Consider the following 24,761-nt stretch of genomic DNA (forward strand, 5'->3'; position numbering starts at 1 on the left):
GCCTAGTCCCATGCTCAAACAGGATCAGCTACAGCGGGTTAACCATCCAGGACCGTGTCCAGCTGGGTTTTGAGTATCTCCAAGGATGGAGACTTCATCGTCTTCATGGACACTTGCTGGGTTTGCTCTGATATGTCCTATCTCTTTCACAGTGGGGAGCCCAGACCTGTACACAGCTCTCCAGATGTGTCTCACCAGTGCTGAGTAGTGGAGAGGGATCACCTCCCTCAACCTGCTGACAGCACTCTGCCTAATGAAGCCCAAGGGGCCTGTTGGCCTTCTTTGCTGCAAGGGCCCATTGCTGGTTTGTGGTCAACTTGGGGTCCACCAGGACCCCCACAGCCTTTTCTGCAAAGATGCTTTCCAGGCAGTTGCCTCAGCCTGTGCTGCAACTCTGTGATTCCACCTGCCTTCCAGAGTCTGCCATAGCAGGTTTCGTAGCAGAATCAAGGTATTATTAAATAATTTGTGTTGTCAAACAAACATTCCTGCTTTATAATGTTATCCTATTACAATACTTCTGAAATATTAAAATCTGTATGAACACTATTATTAGAAGTAAAAGTATCCATTCTTCTGTCTAGTTACGACTTTTCAAAATTCTAAATGCTGGAGGATTAACATACCCTTCAGTTTTATTTTTTAACATACCCTTGAGTTTCTTCAGATGAACCAAGATATGCTTATGTGATAACTTCCAAAGAAGTCGAATCCCTTAATTTCTTATGTCAAGTAGTAGGACTAAAGGTCCTGTAGCACCTTGGAAATTCAGATTGCTTTCTTTTAGCAATGTTTCCTCATTAAGTTTTTACTCTGTGGGTATTTTAAAGTTCTAAACATGAACATAAGCATGCAGCAATCAAAACAGTGCTTAACTTCTGATCATGTTTGCCAAGTGCATAGTCATCCAATAGCATCATAATTGATCTTAGAACTAAGGTGCCAAACTCTGTGTTGCTGAAGGATAGTTAAATGATGTAAATAGCTTTTTGTGTTTTGCAATAAAGCACACTTTTGTTGTGCTTGATGTAAAAGCAGAAGATGAAGGTATTCTTTTATTGAGGCAAACATGTGGAAAATTGCTCTAGATTGTTATAGTACAGAGCATCTCCCCTGAAAGGAATGAGGTTCATCTATAGGGCAAACTCTGACTGTGGCACTTTATTGGGGTTACTCCTGGACTCTCTGTGGTCAAAGCAAATAATGTCATGTCCATCTAAACTGTTATAACCAACAGACTGGCACATTTTCTCATCTATAGTGTTATATTCTGAACTGTCACTTGGCATTAACTCAGTCAGTAGTGAAGTCCTACCACCTAGAGATGAACTCTGCCTCAGAATGATGTTTTCCACTTCAGTGCTACTCGTATAGCAATTACTGGGTCATTAATATCATTGCATGCAATTAGTGACAGTAGAATGAGCAAGAGGTTTGTTATTTATTTAATATGAACTTTCACTATAACCCTTTCTTTTCCAAGTGCTACAGACAGAAACCAGAGAGATTTTCAAGGCAGATGAATATCTTTGAAAAGTGATGTTGAGTTCTTGTGATACAGGTCCTCATTCATTTAATGTTAAAGCTTCTGCTTTTGTTTCCAGCAAGGCCACTTGTCATTAGCGACAATCGGTGTAACTTGAATGCTAACTAATTGTATTAGTTCTGTTCAGCTGAACTGTTAAGCAAAGCTCACTGTTTTAGGAGGGAGGTATTTCTTCTCATCCATGATAGGCTTTTGCCCGTAGTGTGCCAGGAGAAAGGATAAACTATGTAAAATATCTTATTGCTTATGGCTGGTGAAATTAACTAGCTAGTAATCTGTTTTAGATGCATACATTCTGATATACACTGAATACATCATAATTAGTGGGCTTACATCTGCCACAGTTACTTCAGCACTCACAAATATATAATTTGTTTATGTAAACTAGAAGCAACCATGTGTGCAGTAGATCATTATCTGAAAACATTTCTCAGAGTACGTGAAATACAGAACTGAAATACTTTTAGAAAAGCTTAAGTGTAATGAAAGACATAAATTGTCATTCATAGTGGTACAACATTGAGATGCTTTTTTTATCATCTCTAAATCTTTCTAACAGTAACAGTGAAGCAAGTAGGATTTTGCCATGGTGGGTGGATATTATGACCTTATGTTCTGGATAATGATGCAGCAAATAGTGTACTGTTTAGTACACTTAAGGTGTGGTATTCCTTAACCAAGAGATAAAGTGGTGCTGTTTTTAAAATGATAGGCAGAAGAAACCAGTTGGAGCTCACAGCCTGTTTGGTACATCCCAGCTCCATGTTGCTCATTGTGTCTCTTTCCCTTAATTGAAAGTCTTTTGTTTAAAAAATAAAATAAAGGTCATATATTTTACCACCTTTACTCTTGTTGTGTGATGTCGTGTCTCCTTGGAATTAATAGAATCATTCTGAATATACAAAAGGGAGAAAACTCTACAAGTACTCTCTCCCTATTTTGTGTTTAATACTTCAGTGATCCTTCTTCGGCCAGGTGATGTGAGACACAGGAAGGAGAATCTATGGATTTCCAGAGGTGTCCCTGGAATTAAAAAGTTGATATTTGCAAAGTATATACCAAGGCATTCTACAGTACAGAACTGATTGGCTCTGTCTTGGTTGTGTCCTCCACATCGCACTCCCCCAGAAATTAAACAGTAGAAAAAACTGTCCCTCTTTTGAAATATGAATATAAGTAGAGAATTTTATAGGGAATTTTATAAAGACCCCTATTACCATGAGTCTCTTTTAAGTACCACAAGTCACACCATTCACATTTGGACAAGAGTACACATTTCAGAGTAGTGGTTAAAAAGTGAATCACAAAATTCCACTGCAGAGCCTTTGCCTTCTTCCAGGCAAGAGGAGGCCTGCTTTTTATTTTACTTCAATTTGTTCTGGTTTTAGCTTGACTGGGGAGGGCATTGCTGCTTACTTGCTGTGCAGAATATAATTTGTGGATCCTGTTTAGATATAAATCCTGGGACATACAGCATAGGATATAATTTAAGAAATGACAAGGATGAGAACTGGAAAAGAACGGAGTATTCTTTTTGTCCTTTCCTTCATTCGCATAGGAGTTTTCCCCTTGTGTGGATACATGAAAGAAAAAAGCTGGCTATAACAGTATTTCAAAACACTATAAACTTTAAGAGAAGTTCTATGTGAATTTGAATAAATTGTGAAATAAGATTGAGTCAACGGGAGTTTCTGAAGGGTTTTCAGTTCGAGGAGCTCCTCAAGAAATTCTGCTGCCACCTTGACTTTGCAAATAGCACAAACAAACAAAACATGTTAGAAAAATACAAAATGATTGCTAAAGCATGTTTTGTTTATACATGTTTAATGATTGTTTTTCTTTGTTTCTATAAGATCAGTACAAAAGGTAGGATGAGATTATATTGTTCAAGCACAAATTGGAGAGGAAGTCTCCAGCCTTCAGACAGGAACAAAAACGACATGTTGACTACTCTGTGCAACTGTTCCTAATGCATTTAAGTATTAGCACTTGCAGTCCAGGTTTGGGACTGCTGAGAGTTACATTTTGGAAGACAGTTTCATGCTAAAATAAAATAATGAAGGTTTTGGTGTCAATCTGAATTTTTGTAACTACAAACAAGTATAAACGGTTAGTTATTAGTAGTTGAAATTTGTATCTTTGTCTTCTCTCAAACCTTTCTGCAGCTCACCCAACACCAAGTGTTTGCCAAGCTACCTGCTCTTTGGTGAGTGGCCTGAGCAATTTTTTTTGGTTGTTTCAGATCTCCATGCAGATCTGGCATTGCTACTAAGTTGAGGGGGGAGGTTGGGGAGGGGGAATTTAATTTCATTTAATTAAAACACTCTATTACCTCAGCTGCCTTGTTCTTCATCACTGGCTGGTCTAGAAACAACCACCGTGTTGTGATCTGTGATTTGTGGTTTCTCAGTGTGTGATTTCTGGTGCTCTTAAACCTGTCACATAAATTTAGATGATTTACGGGAAAGAAGAATTATTTATTTGGTGCTTTACTAAGAAAGTCATTAAAAAGACCAAAAGCAGATGAAAGCAGTCAGAGCATAAACACATGATGCCTGGCCAAAATAGTGTACTGTTACTTAATAAAATTCAAAAAAAAAATCAAAAGCTTTACATGTGCTTACTAATCCTTGACTGCATATTAGATCAAGTGCAGCTTTGTATTAAGAATAACTTACTACTGTTGGATCTAAAGCTTTTGTGGATTTTTGCTGCTGCATTGTGTAGGCTTTTCCATTCTGTTTCTAAGCATAGAAACAGCACAGCTGTGGAAAAGTAGAGATGGATAGGGTTGTCTGATTTTATTTAGCTCTGCTTTTGAGCAGCCTGTTTTCTGATACTGACTTCAAGGAGTATTTAAGAAAAAAAGATGTTGAACATCACTACTATTGGACAATACTGATCTGCCCCAAAGAAACCTGTAGTTCTCTCCTTCCTTCTTAACAGATCCACACCAGCAGCAATTAATTCTTGATGTGTCTTTGATTGTCCACACACACAAAGCCAATTTTGCCCTCACCCATTAGTTGAGATCACTCGCTCATTCCTGTAGTCTGTGTCTTAAGGTCTGTTTAGTTTTCAGAGAAAAACCGAGAATGATGCTCATAATTTCCCTCTTCAGGCATGTAGTCCATTTCATAGTCAGGGTCCTGAAATGCACGTGTTATAAAGTTGTGTTAGTTCAAGGGATGTGACATTTAATTTGGCAAGTAGGTAATGTTTCTTACAATCCCTAAACATAAACATATGGGTAATAATTGCAACAGAATTAAGAGGTTGAGATTTTAGTCTACTTGTGTTTCCTTTTAAGTAATTGTGATGGTGTTTTTTAATTTTGTAATATGTATTTTTAAGAGTGAGGGAAGCTGAATTTTTGTGACTGTGCCTTCATTTCTAATCTCTTTGTGAATGAAAAGCTATATACAGGCACAAATCCAGCAGCTTAATTCTCTTTCTGATTAGAGCAGTGTTACCAACCTGATAGGTTGAAAACAGCCAAGATCCATGCAGTGGCTTAGCCTCCTGGGAGGCAGGGTAATAACAATCAAATGAAGACATATTAAAATGTAATATTACTTCCTCTCCATGGGGACTGTATAAGAATCATAGCCAGAAACTATTCTTGTCAGCTGATTCTGTTTCGTTCACTGGTTCCCTGCTTCTGCATTTATGACTAATGCATTTCATACAATAAACAGAGCTTGTGAAGTTTTAAAAGCAAATAAATGTAAAACATCACACATTGATTTAGTTCCTTTTTTTTTTCTAGGAAAGAAAAACCAACCAACCAATTATATATATGTATCTTAAAGAAGGGAAGGCAGAGCTAGAATGAAGTTCTTTGGTCTGAATAATTTAATTTTTGCTTGTGTAAATGAAATGGCATGTTAAGAAAGTGTTTCATGAAACTGAAAATGTATACTGTCTTCTCCAAAGTAAGGATGTATCAGCAGACTTTTAACCATAATTTCATACATTTTTAGTGAAAGTTGAAAACCCAAACTTGTACTCCTTATAAAATGACAGCTGCTGTTGTATTCAAGGAATGCAGACACATGATGCTTATGTAGAGCTCAAACAGCAGTTTTGACTTACTGCTCACAAACTTTGGCTATAAATTATTACAATTTTGTCCGAAAGTCTTAAAATTAATAGAGATTTTAGGTTAATTATATGCATTTATTTGTAGGTGTGGATAAACTGTAAGATGAATAATCTAATCTGCTTTTGACTGTAAGTTTCAGTTTTGTAATTGACACCAATGGAACAGGACAGATCTCAGAAAATCAGAGGTATCTATCCATCAAAAAATTTAAAAACATTCCCTTAGCTGTTTAGCAGCATTATACTTACTTTTAGTTTCCTATGTGTTGCTGTATTAACATAAAGTGAAATGTGAGATCCTGAGAACATTTAATACTTCTGAGAAACTTTATAGTTATCATTAGTTACATTTATTAATATTAATAAATGTTAATATTTAAGTAGTGTCTAGTCTTCTTAGCACAGGGTCATATGATAGTTTGTGTGAGTAAATTCCTCTCAAGTATATCCATATTTAGACCTAAATGTAAAAAAATGCTCTTATATATATAAATATATATGTATAGAAAAATAAACTGAATGGATGTTCTAAAATTTGACCATATAAACAACCAGAGAGTAGCGTTTCCCTTTTCACATAGCACAAGGAATTTGTGTCATGTTTCTGTGTTTATACCCAAAGCTGTATTACAGACACTTTTTTTTTTTTTTTTTTAAATCACATCAATATAAGCACAGATCCAGGTCCAGGGTTACTTTTCTGCAGAAGCGTCAGTGTAATGGAGGAGCTTGGATGATACTGGGTATAATTTTCACTTGGAGATCAATATAAAAAGACAGCAGTGAGCATTTGAGGAATATTTTGTACTTGCTCCCTTGTTTGACTTCTGCACAATAAACCGTCAAGGGGTATTAGCAGTATGAAACTATTTTCTCTGATGTCCCAGATTACTTCTCTCTGTGCTGATTTTCAAAGCTTGAAAGTATGTGTTTAAACTACCTACTTTCTCCCTGGTACGCTGGGGATATGTGAGGTTATATTTCGATAGTCTTAATGAATTTTGAGAAATAATTTCCTCCAATGGCCTTGGGTAATTGTCGGTTTAATTACAGAGAGAAGCTGAGATTGAAACTTTGCTTTGTCACTGAAATGCTCCTCTTTGAAAATTCTCCGTTCCTCAGGATGTAGTACTCTCTACTCTGAGCTATAACGTAGGCTTTCAGAAAACCCTTGAAGAACTGTGGAAAAAGTGAATACTTCTGCAAATTCATTCATCTGACATCAAAGCTATGAAAGCATTCTTTTAGCAAGCAAGCGAGGCAGATTGAACTCACACAGGCACACAACCAGACTCATTGTGCGTTTGGTCCCTCTCATTTGGAGACTGTATTTGAAGTAATTTTACATTCTTTTTGCCGTCTTACTTTCTTATTCTGTACTGAGGTCAGACTGCATCCTCTGCATCTTATTGAGGTCTCCTGCTCTGTAGGTTAAATGGATAGGCCTTTAAAGAATAAAAAGGCATTGATGTTCAGAAGAAGCAACACTATTCAATTAAAATTAAGTAGAAGGTGCTTAAAGAGCTATGAACCCCCATAGCCTAGATTAAAAAGCAAAGGAAGAATAACAAAAAAGCAAGAGAAAGTCAGTGTTTATTAGTTGCACTTTCAGTTGATGCTCAGCTTTGGTATTTCTATTTACTGCTTTTTTCCCTTGTCCTTGTGCTCTAGTACATTGGCAAATAGGTCATAAAAAACACTTTCAGCAAAGACACATTTGATTTATGTCCAGAACTGGTTCTTAGTATTGATTTTTTTTTCCCTCTGGAAAAAAAAAAACAAAAGAAAACAAAACTATATGTCTCCATTATTTTCTGAGCCTGGCAATGCAGTGGCACATTTCAGATCTGCTTTTATCTTAAATTACTCATTGTGCTCTTTTATATTTTAAAAAGTCTTTTTGCAAGTCTGAAAAAAGCAGTAGTTTCACGTACTTCCATTGCCATGTTTTTACAGCGGGGAGAGAACAAGAGGAGGAACTGGGAGGGCCTGTGTACAGGGAAATGGGAATTTTAGGAAAAGAAAGCACAGTTTGGGAAGTTCGTACGGTGGCTGTAATTTGAGTTAGTCACAAAAGAGGCAGGAGTGGAACAAAAACAAGAAGTAGATCAAAGGCTAGGAAGCAGGATTCAGCGGTATGGGGTTTATATCTTTACAGCTAGAGAGAAGATTAGAGCAAGAAAAATACTGCCGTGGGGCTAGGAAGACATTGTGAAGGAATAAGGAAATATACATTGCTCGCATTTGAAAGAAAATCCCCAAGGAAGCAGAAAGAGAAGGAGTGAGAATTAAAAACAAAGATCTCTGAGCAGTGTGAAGCCCTTGTTGAATGAGATCCCTAGCCTGAAAAGAGGGAGGCACACGTAGAAAAGTGCTGCTTAAGCAGTTCGCCAGAACCGCGCCAAGCGGCAAGCTCTGCACTCTCATTTTCTGTTTGTTTTCTCTAGTCAGCGGCCCGGTATCAGTGCTTGAGCATGCATCTGCTTGTCTGTGCTTTTGGAGCCTTGGATACATAGATCCAAGAAGCACCCAGGGTGCAAGACCATGTGCATTGGTGGGGGCTGCTGAGGCGGCGTTCCCCCACCTGGTTCATTTGCAGCGTCCCAGTTGTGTGAGCCAGGCCTGGTCTTTGGGGCGCCATGCCTCCAGGGCCTGCTGCGCCACCACCACGGCCGGGGCCCGGTGCAGTGCACAGGGTGGCAGAGGTGCCCCACGCCCAGGAGCAGCCGAAGGGTTTTTACCAGCAGCTGTCAGGGTGTGCAGACCTCGTGGAGGTAACTCAAGGCTTTTGGACTCTTCCCCTGGAGCTGTGCTTCACACACACACGTTGACTTGCGGTGGCGGGATTGTGCGGAGGTGTGCGGTCCCAGCAAGCGTGGAGAGATAAGCGAGAACAATATAAACACAGGGGAAAGCACCCGTTTGTTTGCATGAGCTGGAAGGTTTCTGTGAGAAGAGAGTGTGTCCCCCCCACCAGCCCGCCCCCACAGAGGCTCCTGAATGCTGAGAAAAGTGAGATTGTACTTTCAAATATTAAATGGTTTTCCAATCAGTGCAGAATCTCAGCTTTCACCTGGGTCTTTTGTATGCCTTTGCTTCTTCCAGCAGGAGATTTGTAATAGAGGAAGCAGGTGTAATGTGGTGATTATAAAGATATTGTTGGAAAAAAAAAAAAAAAGGGTAAATTTCCAGTGCTTTGCTCCTTTGAGGCTTCCCTTTCAGCTGACTCCATCACCTTTTAGCAAGGTGCTGTGTTTTCGTCCGAGTCAGTCAGTCAGTCAATTGTGTGTAGAAAAAAAGCTGCTGGGTAAATTTGAAACCTTGATAACACATTCTTCCATTTGTATGTATTGTACAGCTTACCGATGTATTCATTCCTTTGGCTTTCAACATTTCACAACTTTCCATAGGTCAGCCTGAGCAACAAGGACAGGTCCCGGTAGATTGAAAGATTTCTGCTTTCAGACACTCATGTCACATCACTTTGTCTGTTGATTTCCTGATTTTATTTTTATTTTTATTTATTTTTATTTTTTTTTTTAATCAGCAACATCAAATGGGTCTTTGGAGGGCCTGGATAACCAGGAGGGAGGGGTGTGCCAGACAAAAACCATGAAGATCCTCATGAAAGTTGGACAAGGTAAAGACCATCTGCTGTTTCATGAAATCACTTTGATCAGTCTCAGTGTCCTTTTAGTTTTCAGGCTTCTTTTACTAGCATAGAGCAGAGAGCCAGCCGAGTCTAGTGTGGTTGTTCCTCCCTAACAGTCTGAAAGCGAAGCCTATTTTCTGCTCCTCAGCTACTGACAGATTTCTCCAGGAGGAGGGTTGGTGTAATAAGATCTCTTCATTGGAGAGCTCCCTAGAAGGAAAGGTCACCTGGGAGTTACGTGTTTCAGTCATTTTTATTTTCATTTTAAAAACAAAAGCCACAACTGCATTGTTCAAAATTATTTTAAATACATGAAAGGAGGGAAGCTAATATTTCTATAGTTTGCTTGTTATGAATTGTGGTTACAGAGAGGTTTTTGTTCATTGTCTCTTTTCATATATAGATAACCTATTGTGCAGAAAGAAAGAATTATTCTTCTAAGTAGAAGTTGGTTTAGTAGTCAATCAACTTCCTCAGTTAAACTGAAATGTCATCTGCAAAGCTTTTCTTGCCAATTACAGGAGTCCCTATAGTTTCTGCAGATGGCCTCACAATTTAAACCTCTGAAATAACTAATATAACCATTTTGCTTTAAAAGGAAAATTACATTATTGTATCTCCTAGTCCTTTGCATAAAGATTCTTCTGTTCAAAGCTATCCGTGTTTCACGAGATACCTATAGCCGGCTTGTAAGGCTTAATATCGTCAGACGCCTAAGCTACAGTGAGTCATTTTTCTCTCCCACAGATCCCAATTCTGCAGGATTACCTCGGAGCACAGACCCGACCAAGCGCCCTGAGCAGGAAGCTGGTACCAACGGGAAGAGCTCCACCACCAGTCCCTTTGTGAAGGACCACTCAGGTAGGTATTATGGGGTTTCACATGAGAAGTGAAGGGCTCTGACAGACCATCCTTTGTCCCCAGACACATTTTTATTTTAGCATTAAAACGTCAGAAAATCAAATGTTTTCATACTGAGATGATGCAAAAGCCAGTTCTGATGCTCCGGTGGATAGGATTTTGGAGCTCTGAGTTTTGGCAACGGCTGCTCTTTCCCCTCTTCTATACTGCAGTAGAAGTTAATTACATCTTGTAAGAATATCACTCATTTACAGGAAAGTTTTTGGACAGAACATTCTGTAAGCAGCTTTACGATGGTAAATGCTCCTTACATTTAGTACTCTGGCAGATGAACGAGTCTTTCTGTCTTTCTCTTCCCGTATAATACATTATCAAGTAGTTCTCGACAGCCATTTATAAAGTTTATTTCAAGGCATCTATAATTAATGTCCTGATGTTTTAACTGACCATGCGAAGTCTATGCGTGATTGGCTGGTCTTTTACTAAATTTAAATTTATTTTTTTAAAATATTTATCTAAACAAGATAAACAGATCTGATGGTTCCAAACAAAAAACTTTAGGATGCATTTCAAACACTGTGAGCAAGAAAAAAGCTAAGTTCTAAAACACAAGTTCTCTGGAGGAAAACTCAATAAACTGGGAATGTAACAAAGCAAAGCTTGCTGACTGTTGGTTTTGGGGTTCCCAAAAATGACTGCATGTTTTCTGTGCTAGTTGTGTAATCTGATATCTTCGATATGACAGTCACAGGGCAGGCTTCAGCCATTTCCTGCTAAGGTTCCAGTATTTCACAGTTATGTGGACGTAGCATCTGGAGCATTGTTCTGTATGTAAGGGAGCATCAAGAGAGGGAAGTCAGCCCAAATTCTGAAATGAGAAAAGTGTCAAGTGAGCATTAATTTAATTTTTGTGACAAATAATGTGACAATATTCAACAGGCTATTCAGCACGTGAGCTTTTTATGACTACCTGATATGTGGTGGTGTTTTCTTTTAAATAAGTGACAGTTATAATGCAAACAGATATACTCCATAATCATTTTGCCCATCTCCCACGCTGCCTCAAGCTCTTTTGTTTCAGTCGTAAGCATGAGGAGTCCACATAAAGAGACACTAAGGACAGTTTCACTTAAATCAATATCTGATGGATAAAATAGAAGAACTATGTGACATTAAATAGTACCAGTTGTTCTGAGAATTGTTGTTTCCCTGTCTTATTTTCCCCTTGCAGTACTATCCCACCCCTCTCTGCTGCCCTGAGCTGGTCAGCATCTGTTAAAAGATGCACTGTGCATCAAAGGCTGCCTTGTCAGTGCCAGTCCTTGCTGCTGATGGATGATGATGTATGAAACAGGGTGATTTGGGAGCAGCACAAAAGTGAGACCAACAGACACAAAGTCTTGTTTAATATTGATTGCTGACTTCGGCTGTTTGCATTTAGCTATCTAACAGGGTAATTGGTTTGTCAAAGTTTAGCTGTCAGTTAATTCTTCCAGTCTTGCTTACTCTACACATTTTTAAGCAGTGTAAACAGGTCACAGGACGGCAATAACTTTTGTCTGTTGTATTTCCATTCTTTCCAGGATCTAGCACAGATGGCAGTAAGGCTGGGCATTCCAGTATACTGGGTTCAGAGGTGGCCTTATTTGCAGGGATTGCATCAGGGTGCATCATTTTCATCGTCATCATCATCACTTTGGTGGTTCTATTATTGAAGTACCGGAGAAGACACAGGAAGCATTCCCCGCAACACACTACAACTCTCTCACTTAGTACATTAGCCACCCCAAAACGCAGTGGCAACAACAATGGTTCCGAGCCCAGTGACATTATCATTCCTCTAAGGACTGCAGACAGTGTCTTTTGCCCCCACTATGAAAAGGTCAGCGGCGACTATGGACATCCGGTGTACATAGTTCAAGAGATGCCTCCTCAGAGTCCAGCAAACATTTACTACAAGGTCTGAGAAACACACAACCAATTCTGTGGTACAGTTGAGGCGTAGAGGACACTCACTGGTCTAATGCTTTCTGTTGGGGTTTGTGATGACGCCTTGTGCGCTAGGATTGACTCAAGCACAGGGGAGAGAAGGCGACAGCTCTTTCTTCGAGAGCCGACTCGAGCTGGACAGCTTACCTAGTCTGTAGAATTCCTCTCTCGGTGAATCAGTATTCACTAAAAGCTGGAAGACTTTTATGTAGAAGATGCCCATTCTGATTGCTGTACTCTTGTTACATTCATCATCCTCAAAGCCATGTGCTGCAGGCGTTCAGGCATGTACAAAAGCCAAGGGAAGATGGAGTGATCCGTGGATGTTAATAGCTCTAGGCATCCTGGGAAGGTGCTCTAGGATATCAAGCTTGAAATGCAATCTTCTGACTTTTGTGTGTCTCTCAGTGCATACTGGATTTGTCACACAGACCTTGGTGTCTAAGTAAGACTTGTTAAAGTTCTCTTGCTTTAGTCCGTCACTGTTCCATTTATTTCTGTTATCCGGGGCTCTGCCATCCTTCACATAAGATTTCCTTTCACTCCACCTCCTGAATCACTAATGGAACATTAATGTTTGGAGATCTGTGCTCCATCCATCTGCTACAGCAGCCTCACTCGAATGGGTAATGCATTTATAGAAATTGTGTTTGATAGTAAGGAGCCTTCCAGCCAAAAGTTAGGCTGTCAACAAGTCAAGAGCAGGACTGGGTGGTGGAGGGAAGGGCTGGCTGCAGTTGAAATTGAATACTGCTGCCTCAAAAATAGAAGCTGGGAAGAAAAAAACATTTAGGTAGCACAGCACTTTGGTATGCTAAGTTTTAAGAGGCAAATAGGAGACACAATAACAAGCGCAGTGGCTTAGGGCTGCATTTGAAGGAATTCACGGTTATCAAATACCAGTGTGCAGAAAAAATAGTACCTTCAATACAGTAGAACAAAGGGATATTGTCAGGAAGTGAACAAGCTTGGAGCGGACAAGACAATAGCAGGCCGCTGAGGATATATTAGGGCAGGGCTGTTGCGGTACTGGCAATAAAATGTACAGCTTTGAAGCTGTAGCAAAAACGTAGTCTGCTTCGGAAGACTTTTAAGCAGACTCAGCTGCTATACTGTCACATTATACTAAACACAGGGAAAGCATTTAAGAAAATAGCAAAGAGCCAAATCTGACCAAGATGATTATAACAGGTCAAATGAGCTGTAATTCTATCACTGGTAAAGTTGGGAAAAGAAAAAAGGAAAAAAAAAAAAAGAAAAAAAGCCTTTCTCATCTCTAAAAGTAAAACAGATTTTTTTTCTGACTGAGCCTTTTGACACTTTGGTTTATCTTAGTGCTGTACCTGCACAGTACATGTAAGTACTGTAATGGGCACAGCAGTTCATTGGTGCTCTGTTGCAAAGTTAAAGCACATACGGCAAACCTCCTGCAGTCCATAAGAATAAAATAAATTATGACACTGAGATGGAGAAGGAAGATATGTCTTATTTATAATAGGTGTATAGAACACAAGGGGTATAAAATGAGAGCTTTTCTTTTTCTTTCTTACTTTTTTTGTTTTGTTTTGTTGTTTTTTGTTTTGTTTTGTTTATTACTAATATATATTTTGAGATTGCACAGAATCTACACCAGAAGATGTGAAATTCATTTGCGGCAATTAAATAGTCTTAACTTGTCATCGTTCTACATATATATGTGTATGTGTGTATATACATATATATGTATTTATGTATGCATATATATGTATACATTAAGAAATGCAGAAACTGCTTCTGGGAAAAGCAACAACCATCCAAAAATAATGGTAATGAGAGCATATACAAACAGAATCCAAAGCCTTTTAACGGTATCTAATCAGAGAAAATGATGAAATAAGCCCAAGAATCAGGAAATCGATGTTACTGCATCACGTATTTAACAATGACAAGGTGTGCCGGCATTTATTTTCTGTGTTGTGTTTTCCTTTGCCTTATGAGCTGAAGTGTTCTGTAGATTTCATGGAGATCTGTAGAGAGGGGGTTCAGGTAAAGTTTTCTCTTTAGCATGGCTATTCCCCTGAAGCTCCCACCCTGGAGAGGAAATAAGAAAACTCTACTTTTATAAGTGCTATGCAAATAGACATTTCTAACATAGTCATGTTACTATGGTAACACTTTCCTTTCTGATTTGGAAGGAAAATGTAGCAACAGCATTTTGGGGTTCTCAGACCTCCAGTGAGTACCTGCAAGAAAAGGAAAAAAAAAATCTGTCACAGAAATTATCACTCTCTCTGTTTCCTGAACCTGAAAATGACGTTGGGATGTTGGTCCAAATGAGAGAAGCAAAACAAAAAATCCCAACCCATGGTTCTGTGGAAGGTTACCATGGTGACTAACTACAGTACATATGTTTAGTCTTTTCAACAACCCTTCCTTTCTGTGAATCCATCCATACAAGGTTCTCTTGTAAGTCATTAAGATTTTATTTTGGGGGAGGGGGAGGAAGGGAAAAGATGGGTTTGCTGATCCTGATTTTTATCAAATCAAACCTATGCTTCATCAGTTGACTACATTCTAGTTATGTACTAAACTGTGAAAAAAAATCAGATGAATTGCTCAAGAGCAACCTGCAACCAATCGGAAAAAAAAAATGAAAAAAAATGTACTGTGCGTCTGTTTTGTGTCTGGTGCAGAATTATGACAATCTACCAACTGTTCCTTTATTTGACGTTGGTTCAGCTTTGAAAAGTTACTGTAAATGCCTTGCTTGTATGATCATCCCTAGTCACCTGACTTGGAATTTGCACCATCATGTCTAAGTGAAGATGCTGTAAATAGGTTCAGATTTACTGTATATGGATTTGGGGTGTTACAGTAGCCTTATTCACCTTTTTAAGTAAAAAAAGAAAAAAAAAGAAAAAAACATATGAAAACAAGACAAAAATGGCTTTTCTTAACCAGATTGTGTATATAGAGCAATGTTGGTTTTTTATAAAGTCCGAGCAAGATGTTTTGTATAAAATTTGAATTTTGCAATGTATTTAGCTACAGCTTGTTTAAAGGCAGTGTCATTCCCCTTTGCACTGTATTGAGGAAAAAATGGTATAAAGGTTGCCAAATTGCCGCATATTTGTGCTGAAATTGTGTACCATGAATATTTATTTAAGAATTTCTTTGTCCAGTTTGTAACACAGTATTATGCTTGAGTTATAAATAATTTCTTCTTTTTTTTTGTTTTGTTTTGTTTGTTTGTTTGTTTTGTTCTGTTTTTAAACTAGCCGGTAGTAAGTTTGAAATCTGCTTTAGTTCCACATTGCAATTAGCTCCCAGAAAATGAAAATTATGAAAATCACATTCCACGTCTGTTTCAAACTGAATTTGTTCTTAAAAAAATAAAATATTTTTTTCCTATGGAAACCTTGCCTTCTAAGTATTTTCTTTTTTTTTTTTCTTTTTTTGTCATTTTTTTCTTTTTCTTTTTTAACAGAAATAATAAATACGAAAGCCACCAAGTCTGCCTCTATCTGCCCCTCCCTCCTTCCCTTTCTGTCTCCCTGTTCCCGTCTCCCCCTATCTCTCCACCCAGATTGCTTCTGGTTCATGAGCAAAGCAAGCTCCTTGTAACACACTGACTTCTGTAACCTAATTTCCCAGAGAGGAAATCATACAGATAGGGCACATCAGCAGATATGGGGAAAAAAAAAAGGGGGGGGGAGATCTTACGCCCTTGGAGGTCAGTGAGTTGTAGCAGCTGCAAGTTGCCTGGATCATCTGGGAGGTGAGATTTTAACCACATGGATAATTCCCAGAAATTATGGGGTGATTTTTGTACTGAGTAGAGCCAGAGAAAAAATTATACCTGAAGCCTTTTGGGCACTGTTGCTGTTGCTGCTGCTTCTGAGGAGGAGGAGCAAGCCTGGGGCAGCGGGGCTGAGCAAGAAGGGGCAGGAGATGGAAGAAATTGAAGAATGGTGAAGGATTAGAAGGACCACCATGTCAAAGCACCTCAGCATGCCTCTTTCAGTGAGGCCATGCAATGTCCTGTCCTGGCTTTACTGCTATGAATAAGGCACTCTGAAATCACCTGTTCTGAAAGCCACGTTAAAGAAGATCAGTGCCAATGTGTGCAGGTGACACAAGCAGTAACACAAGGTCTGTGCTTGTGTTGCTTTGATTTTCACTTGGTTAACTGATTCTTGCATTTAACAAATACTTTCATTTTTGAGAAAGTCCAGTCACCTTGAAAGCAAAGTATCTATCAGCCTGTTAGCAGTGCATAAATGTCAGGGTCATCCACGGACTAGCAGATGGAAAAGGTCTACAAAGGGGAAAGATGCATTCATCACTGTAACAACTGATGCCAATTTGTCACAGTTTTCACCGAAGAAGGGCAGCTAGTTTATTATAGTATTGGTCATGCAATTCCCATTTGTCAAGAGGGTTTTTTGTTTTGTTTTTATGACTAGTCAAGGCAAAAATGAGTGACAGGCGAAGGTAAACTTTGAGATACTGTATGTGTTGCTGTGGTACAGGTATTGTGAAAGTGGACTTACTTAAAGAAACCTTAGACTATCGAACCATTGGGCTAGCATGGCTTCTTGCTGGTGGAGCTAATTTAACCAGCTCAGCTTACAGAGTCAGCTGTGGGGGTTGACCCTAGAGGGCAGTTCACTCAGGTTTCCCTCTCACCTCTGCTACAGATGTCCTTGGGACAGTTCAGTGGTCCAGCAGAACATGCGGGTGCCCAAGGTGTAGTGTGTGAGCATCCACTGACTGCCTGGGTAACTCACTTGGTCCTAATCCTGCATTTACTGCTGTGAGTTGCTTCAAAGGAAGTACTTCTGCGCACTCAGAGGCACATACACACTTGGCTGGATCGAGACTTCACTCTCTACTCCATGCCTTGCGCACGTGGGATTTCACTTGCTCGTCTTGATGGGTTGTGGTGAGGGCCGCCACGCTGTTAATGTCTGTGAGGTGCTCATTAACGCTGTGGTCTGCTCTAAAAGCTTTTCTGATACAGCTGCCTGTTAGAATTGCGGCTCTTTAGCTTTGTTAAGGCTTTAATTTATTGCTTTATTTTAGGCCATGGTAAACACCAGAGAATAGAGATAAAAGTAATTTGACAGAGTCAAGCTTAACATGGCATTTTCATTTCTGTGCCTCTTTTGCCCATCCATGATAAACATTATTATATAATTATTATATTTATAGATGGCATGTTTACAGACAGCTCCCACATACCAATTTTTGTCACTGTTTAAGTAATAAGGCAAAGCAGTGTTGCTATAAATGGTGTCTCGGGGCGGGGGGGGGGGAGAGAGAATGGTTGGTGGTGTAACTGTATAGGTGCACTTGGGGAAAAGGATGCTGGATTAATGGGAGGGCCTTGCACACACATTCACACACATAACCGAACCTTCACTGAGTCTGTTAAACTCATTTTAGTAAATAATATGTGCCTTAGACACTCAGCGTAAAGCTGTTAACTTATAACCCATCTTTTATAACTTGCAGAGGAAAAAAAATCATACTTGCATTTTGCACTGTTGCTGACACTGCAATATTAATTATCAAACAAGCACAAAATCAGAATTTACTGCCTTTATTATGAAACTGGTTCCTTGGTAAGAACTCGTCCAAGTCAATAGGCTCTGCTAAGTGGAAAATAAAATTATAATTCACAGTTGTTATCCATCTAGAATGGAATAAGAATCTATTACATAAAATAGTGCCTCACAGAGTAAGCATAACAATGCTACTACCTATGTTTAAAATGTTGTACCTCTTTCTTCAGCTTTTCTGTGATGCATTGATCAAATGCTTACTCACTCAGCAGCATGCTCATTTTGTTCTGTGGGCACTGTAAGTTTCCTTTTTGCAGAAAAGTTTAAAATTGTGTGGTAGTTAGCAAAATAAAAGAAAACAAAACTCAGTCTTTGGAAGAGACGTTCTCCATCTTTGTAGCCATAATAGAAATTGTAGTGGGAAAATGCGCAGGGCTTAAAAAACGCCAAATGTACTCATTATACAGTTGGCATGTCATCACATGAAGCATTGGATCAGAAATCAAGTAATATTTGTTTTGGAAAAAGAAGAAGGTTGGAGAATATACCACAGTGTATTCATAGTTGTGCCATTCATAATCCATATGGTGCTGGATTCAGCTGACTGAGCTATAATCTCTTAAATAAAACAATATCTCTCTTTCATATGACTCACAGAAATACTTTGATGCTTAATTAAGGCATAATGCCATCCATAGGAATCACCCTAAAGATAAAATCATGGGGCTGACGGTAGAACTGGAGTTACAATTGGAAGTATAGTGTGCAGATGAGATCCTTGCTTGTGCTTGGATCTGGCAATAAGAGGTGAGGTGCTGGCAAAGTGGGACTGGCAAGCCTTAGTCTGTCCACACCTCTCCAGGTGAGGCTGCAGAGTAGAAGCTACAGGTGGTTCTTCCTGGAGAAAAGCTTCATGTGGAGCAGAGGGAGGAGAAGAGGAGAGGGAAGGCCAGTGACAGGGCAGTGACTGCCCATGGAGGACACTTGGGGAAATCTGTAATGATGTCCTGGGCAAAAATCAGATTGAGATGACAAGCCCAGCTGTGGAGGGAGTTAGAGAGACACACAGGTAAAGGCTTCAATGGAAAACAGGTAACAGCAAGTAGAAGAAAGATGTTGACAGAGAAAAGGGAAATAAAAACAGTGATTCAATACTGTTGGCTCTTGTTAGGAAAATGTGAGGAGACCAGCCCAGGTTGTTCTGCTAGACATTGAGAGGAAAAAGAGGCTACATGGGGTGGAGAATGGAGACCAAAACCCAGTGCTTTCTGCAAGCTGGGATCCTGTGAAAAAGGGATCAAAGGTCCGCAAAAAAGTGAGTAACTGTAGGACTATTAAAAGTCTAAACAGCGAAGAACTTTGTGAATAACTCTTGAAACCTATGGAAAAAAATCTGTGTTTTCGTAAGTACATGAATAGAACCTCATATGCTTAGGGTGCTGAAGAAGTGCAATTAATTTAATAACACAAGGAATCCATTGAGGGGGGGAGGTGGTGGTGATTGTTTCTAGATCAGACCTTCAATGGATATAAATTAGTGTAGCTTCGTTTGGTATATGATCCTACTTATCACAGTTGAGAATTGCACATGCATAAGCAATATTCATACAGATTTTATTATACCTCTTATGCTATGAGAAAGTGCTTTATAAGAGTGTCGTCCTGAATATTATAAAGACTGCACTCAAAAACATACCAACAATGACATGCTTTTATAAGACTCTGCTATTAAATGCCATAACAATTGTAATTTGTACAGTATTGAACATCTTCAGCAATTTGCTGTATCTGGTCATTAAAACTAGATTGCATTACTAGCAAATGTATAATAAAAATATTTCACATTTTAATGTGTCTTTGTCCTTCCTTGTAATATTTAAACTCATTCCTTTCTATTCAATTCTATTCCAAACGCATAAATGGCAGGTCAGCTGTCTGCTGTTCCTATGTTTTCCATTCATCCCCACAGGCCGCTATCCTAGTATTTCCAAATATCATAATTAGATCAAAATACCGAATGTTGGCTTTCTTTAAACTCAGCTGTTGGAAGTACATGATCACGTGAGCAATTCAGTAATTATTCAGAATAAATAGCATTTTATCCTTCATCACTGTGAAGCATACCAGAGGATGTGAAGCCAGAAGGCTCAGAAGCCAGAATATGATGCAAAAGGACTCTTCATATGTCACGCTGGAAAAAATCTCAAGATTTGGGGAAACCCAAATGATGATGCACAAGTTAAAATAATTGCATGTGTTGCCTTTGCTTCATATTCTCTCCTTCATGCTATGTATTCTTTTTGTATATAACCAACAAAGCAAATGTGAGCTTTCTAGACCTCAAAACAGGGAACAAGCTGTAAAGATTCATACTGCTAATTCTGGAGGCTTTCTACTGACTTTCCAATATTGAGAAAATGGTGGCTGCATTCCTTCAACCCCTTTGTTATATACCCTGATGCCATGCCCTGATCACCTGCGCAGTACGCCACCCCTGTCAGTCCCAAAGGCCTTTATCTTCCAAGATAAGGTTTCACTTCTGGACAAAGCTTTTGTTGCTCACCATGAAAGATTCTTTTATAAATGTTACCCTAGACTTTCCTTCTTTTATGTGACTGGGTCTGGATTTGAGGTGGTGACAACTTTTTCATGAAGAAAACATTTTGATGGAACACAGGAACAGTTCTTGTTCCAAGAGTATGTTTTCTGCTAAGCCCCCCTTTTTTTTTTTTCTAATGAGCTTTGGTTTGAATTTGTATGTGGCTTTATATCTTCCTTTTGTATTTACTCAATTGCATCTTAAAGAAAATAGCATACAGTGAAATTCCTAAATACAATTTAAATATAGCTCATTTCTATCCAGTTGTTCTTGCATCCCTATTCATCAATATAATAAGCTAAAAATATCTGAGGTAATTTCTTCTCATTTCTTGTGATTTTAGATAAAATGTTAGATCTTTTAAGATCTCTTTTCAGAAAAGAGTAATCAGTTCACTTTGGAAGCCATCATTTAAGAAGAATTAAGAAACAGTGATTGGTGTGATGCTCAAAACTGAGTGAACATATTTGAAAGACAGAATGACTTTTGGCAATAACCAATATTTGGTTTTGTTTTGTTTCCTTAAATCAGCTCAACACTGAGAAGCAGAAAGTGCTGTTGGTTTTACTGTCTGTGTACCAGCCAGCGTGGGGCTTATTTATGTAGCTTTCTTTTTTCAGTCTCTTATGATGAGTGGTGATGAAACCGAAGTCTGGATGCTTTGGCCACTGGTAGGTGTAACCTATGTGATTACACACAATACAAAGGATTTATACCAAAGCATTTTTCCTGCAGGAGAAATATAAATCCCTTTCGCTGGCTCCCCCCCTCCACCCTTTCCAATGTTGGGTTTTAAAACAGCAGTCATTTTTCCTTTATATATTTTTCCCCAGCCTAAATATTTTAAAGATAGGATCAGAACTATATTCGTCAAGTTATACAACACTTCTGTTTTTTTCTGTATCTGGCTGATGATTGCAAAGTTTCCACAGAGTCTCTTTACTGAAGGCACCATTCATTAATAAAGCAGTGCCTACAAATATGTAGATGAGCCTCAGGAGAACATATTTTTGTGTCAATTTTATATCAAGGATTTGAGAAATATCTTACTGTCATGTTTCACTTGTGCCACAACACTGACAGATTGAAGCACCAATACACCTTGGTTCAGGAAGGCCTTGTCCCTGCTTGCAGAAGCTGTAAGGACTGATTTTATTTTCACTCTTACAGTCACCAGCTCTGAGGAATTGCACTGGGTTGCCTAGGCTTTTGCAGGGAGGCGGATAGGAGGTGGTGAGGCCTCAGCGCTGAGTGCTTTGATCATTCTTTCGCAAAGCAAAGAGCTGCTCTGTGTTGCACAAGACTGGAGTTTCTCAAGTCCGTCGTGGTTGCACTAAGCACGTGATAAACACAGGGCCTAGCAGTGGTGCTCCACAGCTCAGCTTTCTGCAGACAGTTATGACAGAGCAACCACTTGGAAATCAAAGGATTTCTCAGAAGCAGCCGATCATCTGAGGAGTGCAGGTGGGGGCTGATACAGGGCTTTCAGCATGCCATAATTTATCTGACTTGTCCCTCTGTACCACTATGCCAGCAGCATTTTGCCAGAAATGATCAACGAGGAGGAGGATCTGGCTTAACTGAAACGTTGGAACCAGCCTGCATGGTGAAAACCACGGAGGCGAGAAGAAGCAGCTGCAAGTGTCATGGCAGGGCCTTCTGCAGACCTGGAGGCAAGCACCAGCTTCTCAGGACAGGCTTCTTCTGGGTTACGGAGAGAGGTCTGGTAAGGCTTATGCTCCCTGTTCACTATGTGCAGAATCCACTCGACATTTCCACTGGCTCCTGTTTGACCTAAAAGTGATTTCTTAAAGCTGAAGCAGAATTTCTCACTGATGAGGTTGTCTGATTTCAGTGCCATGAAGAGTTTGGCCCATGTTTGTTAATCCGTTAACTGCCATGAATTGGGTGGTAATTAGATCATTGTAAAATATAAGACTGATCTAGTAATATCTTCAAGTCTTTTACGAATACGACTCTTGTAAAAATCCTGCATGTTACCAGCTATTTTAAGATAAACGTAATTGTTGAGTGTAGCAAGTTCTTTTTTTAATCTTGCTCAATTCTAGGCTACAGTGGTTTTCTGTGGAGGTGAGTTTTATAGTTCAGTGACACATCATATGAACGAGTGATTTCTTTGATCAGTTTTTAGCTTTCCAGCTTTAATGTACTTAAATTCCCTCTATTCATGTCTTTTGAGACAGAGAAACCAACTCCTAAATTCTATAACTTCTTAGTATATTTCTACTTTTTTTTTTTTTTGGTAAATTTTCATTCATCTCATTCTCATTCTTATGGTACCCTTGCTCCTCAATCTATTCCCATTTATGGAATTTCCCATGCCCTAAACAATTTTTTTTCTGTACTTTGAACTCTTTCTTACTTCTGCTATAACCTTACAAAGCAAAGAGGCCAGGAATATATATAATTTGCTAGTAGAGATATCATGGCTTTTTTCAATAGACTAATCTTAACAAGGGTGAGAAGGAACTGCATATGAAACAGTTTGGATGCCATCATGGCCAATTATTGTGTCCACAGCATTGTGGCAGACAGCTCCTGTAAAACATCTGTATCTTGAGTGGTGATAAGCACTTTCAGCTTGCCTTAATAGTTGTAGGATTTGAAACTGCTCAGCACCTCTTAAGCATCTTATCCAGGGAGGATTATATTTTTGGCTGCAGTCAAAAAGATTAAACGGTTTCTACCTATGAAATCACAACATTTCTTTAACAATACATTGGTGGGAAATATTTTTCTCAATACTCTTTTGTTGCATAGTCCAACCCGATGCACAAAACTTCTTTTTCAAAGATCCCCTTTAATCCATTTTCTTCCTCATAAACCAAGTGAATCATCCACATAGTAACAGTTTACTGTACTACTCAATCCATCTTTTGTAGACAGACCATGCTTGAAGCAAAGGTTGAGTCCTTTCCCAGGTATTAAAGGTCCCTGCTAGCAGCCAGAATGTCTCCATCTCCACTTCTAAAAACATGCATTTGCCTTCCAGTTTAGATTATTCACCAAGGGTGTAGGAGTCCTAGGTTTACTAAATATGGCCAGCATGATTCAGAGCAGAGATATGAGTATAGGATTTCATGTCAGTGCCCTACCAAGTATTTTGAGTTTGTCACTCTTTTGTGTTAGTTTCCTCATTTTTGATAGCTGAACAGTTAGGTAGGGCACAGTTTCCAACATACTACAGTTTATGAACCAGTGGTCTAGGGAGTCAGGTTCTTACCCTGCTCATCAAGCCTCACCACTTACATACAGTGGCATTATCCTGTTGCTATTCAGTAAGAGAGATCGACCCCAAACCTGACATTTAGGGAAATCCCCTTTAATATGGAGCACAAAGCTCACATCACAGCAGAGGGTGCAAACACACCTAAGCAGTCCAAATCATGTCTGAGGGCTCTGACCCTTACCTTATCCTGATTCAGTATGTGTCGTAAGTGGGAGATCAGGTCTTACTGGCAGGGTGCCTATTTGCAAGGTCTCCTCTGAGCTTCTGGCTTGAGCTGAGACCCCAAATACTTCATTCATGGTGGACAGTGAATTCCATGAGGAGTTTTTTCATCAGTCAAGGCACCCACTGGGTTCAGTGGCAGTGGTAGGTGTCAGTAGTGCCCATCTGAAGGATTTAGATGAGTAGAGGCACAGCTGAGAGCCTGACTGCTTCTGAAGATCTGGAAAAGATGAATCTGTCAATTTTTGCTCTAAATGGGAAGCTGAACTTTAAGTCATGGCTTAACCAAAGGGCAGCATATGGCAGTACTACAGCTGTTTGAAACCCACTTGCACTTCACGCTGGCATTTTGACAAATGCTATTGTGTTACGAATACTTGATGACACAGTAAATCTAGGGCCATATTCAGCTCTGGCATATGCAGGCGTAATTCCCACTGACTTAGTACATGTCTACACCAAAAAAACGTACAGACTTGCGTAGGACTGAAGCAAACATACAGACCTTATAAGCAATCCTTCTGGCAGACTGAAAACATTTTGCTGCAGTTAGTCTCCTGTAGCAGGAAGTGTGAATGCTATAAGTAGAAACCGAGGAAAAAATAGGGAATCCATGAGGTCTAGGAGACACCTGGTGATTTGAAAGACAAAACTTGAATTTCTGCACTGGAGCAACAGTCTGCTCATTATAAGTGAAGAGAGGCTCCCCCTCCATCACATTCCCCCAAGATCCATTTGCTATCTTTCATACTTTGTTTCTTATCTCTTTGCCAATTTCTACAAGGAAAGAAAGAACTCAGAGGGATTGTTTTCTGCAGCTAGAGCCTACAGGAGGCCTAAAAAAAGCATTAGACAAATATATCAGAGGATAGATCACGTTGCAGGACTGTGGCTGCCAGTGATGAGATCTCCAGTTTCTTAGTCACTTTAGGTCAGAAACCAGGTGTTACGTTGTTGATCCCACAGCTGCTTGCCATCCGCTGCCTACTCCT

The 24,761-nt window shown here is 39.3% G+C and overlaps 1 protein-coding gene and 1 long non-coding RNA gene across 2 annotated transcripts in view; both read left to right on the top strand.

Moving 5' to 3' along the window:
- Window positions 1-15,548, top strand: part of EFNB2 (ephrin B2) — a 44,569-nt gene extending 29,021 nt beyond the window's left edge. The window contains exons 3-5 of the mRNA XM_040537562.1: window positions 9,198-9,290; window positions 10,050-10,163; window positions 11,747-15,548. Coding sequence (XP_040393496.1) covers window positions 9,198-9,290; window positions 10,050-10,163; window positions 11,747-12,129 — 590 coding nt within the window. The 3' untranslated portion in view covers window positions 12,130-15,548. The remainder of the gene's footprint in view (window positions 1-9,197; window positions 9,291-10,049; window positions 10,164-11,746) is intronic.
- A 6,286-nt stretch (window positions 15,549-21,834) lies between these two features.
- Window positions 21,835-24,761, top strand: part of LOC121060101 — a 30,644-nt gene continuing 27,717 nt past the window's right edge. The window contains exon 1 of the long non-coding RNA XR_005814744.1: window positions 21,835-22,023. This is a non-coding gene — a long non-coding RNA (uncharacterized LOC121060101). The remainder of the gene's footprint in view (window positions 22,024-24,761) is intronic.

Source organism: Cygnus olor, chromosome 1 (genome assembly GCF_009769625.2).
Source record: "Cygnus olor isolate bCygOlo1 chromosome 1, bCygOlo1.pri.v2, whole genome shotgun sequence".
Taxonomy (NCBI): domain Eukaryota; kingdom Metazoa; phylum Chordata; class Aves; order Anseriformes; family Anatidae; genus Cygnus; species Cygnus olor.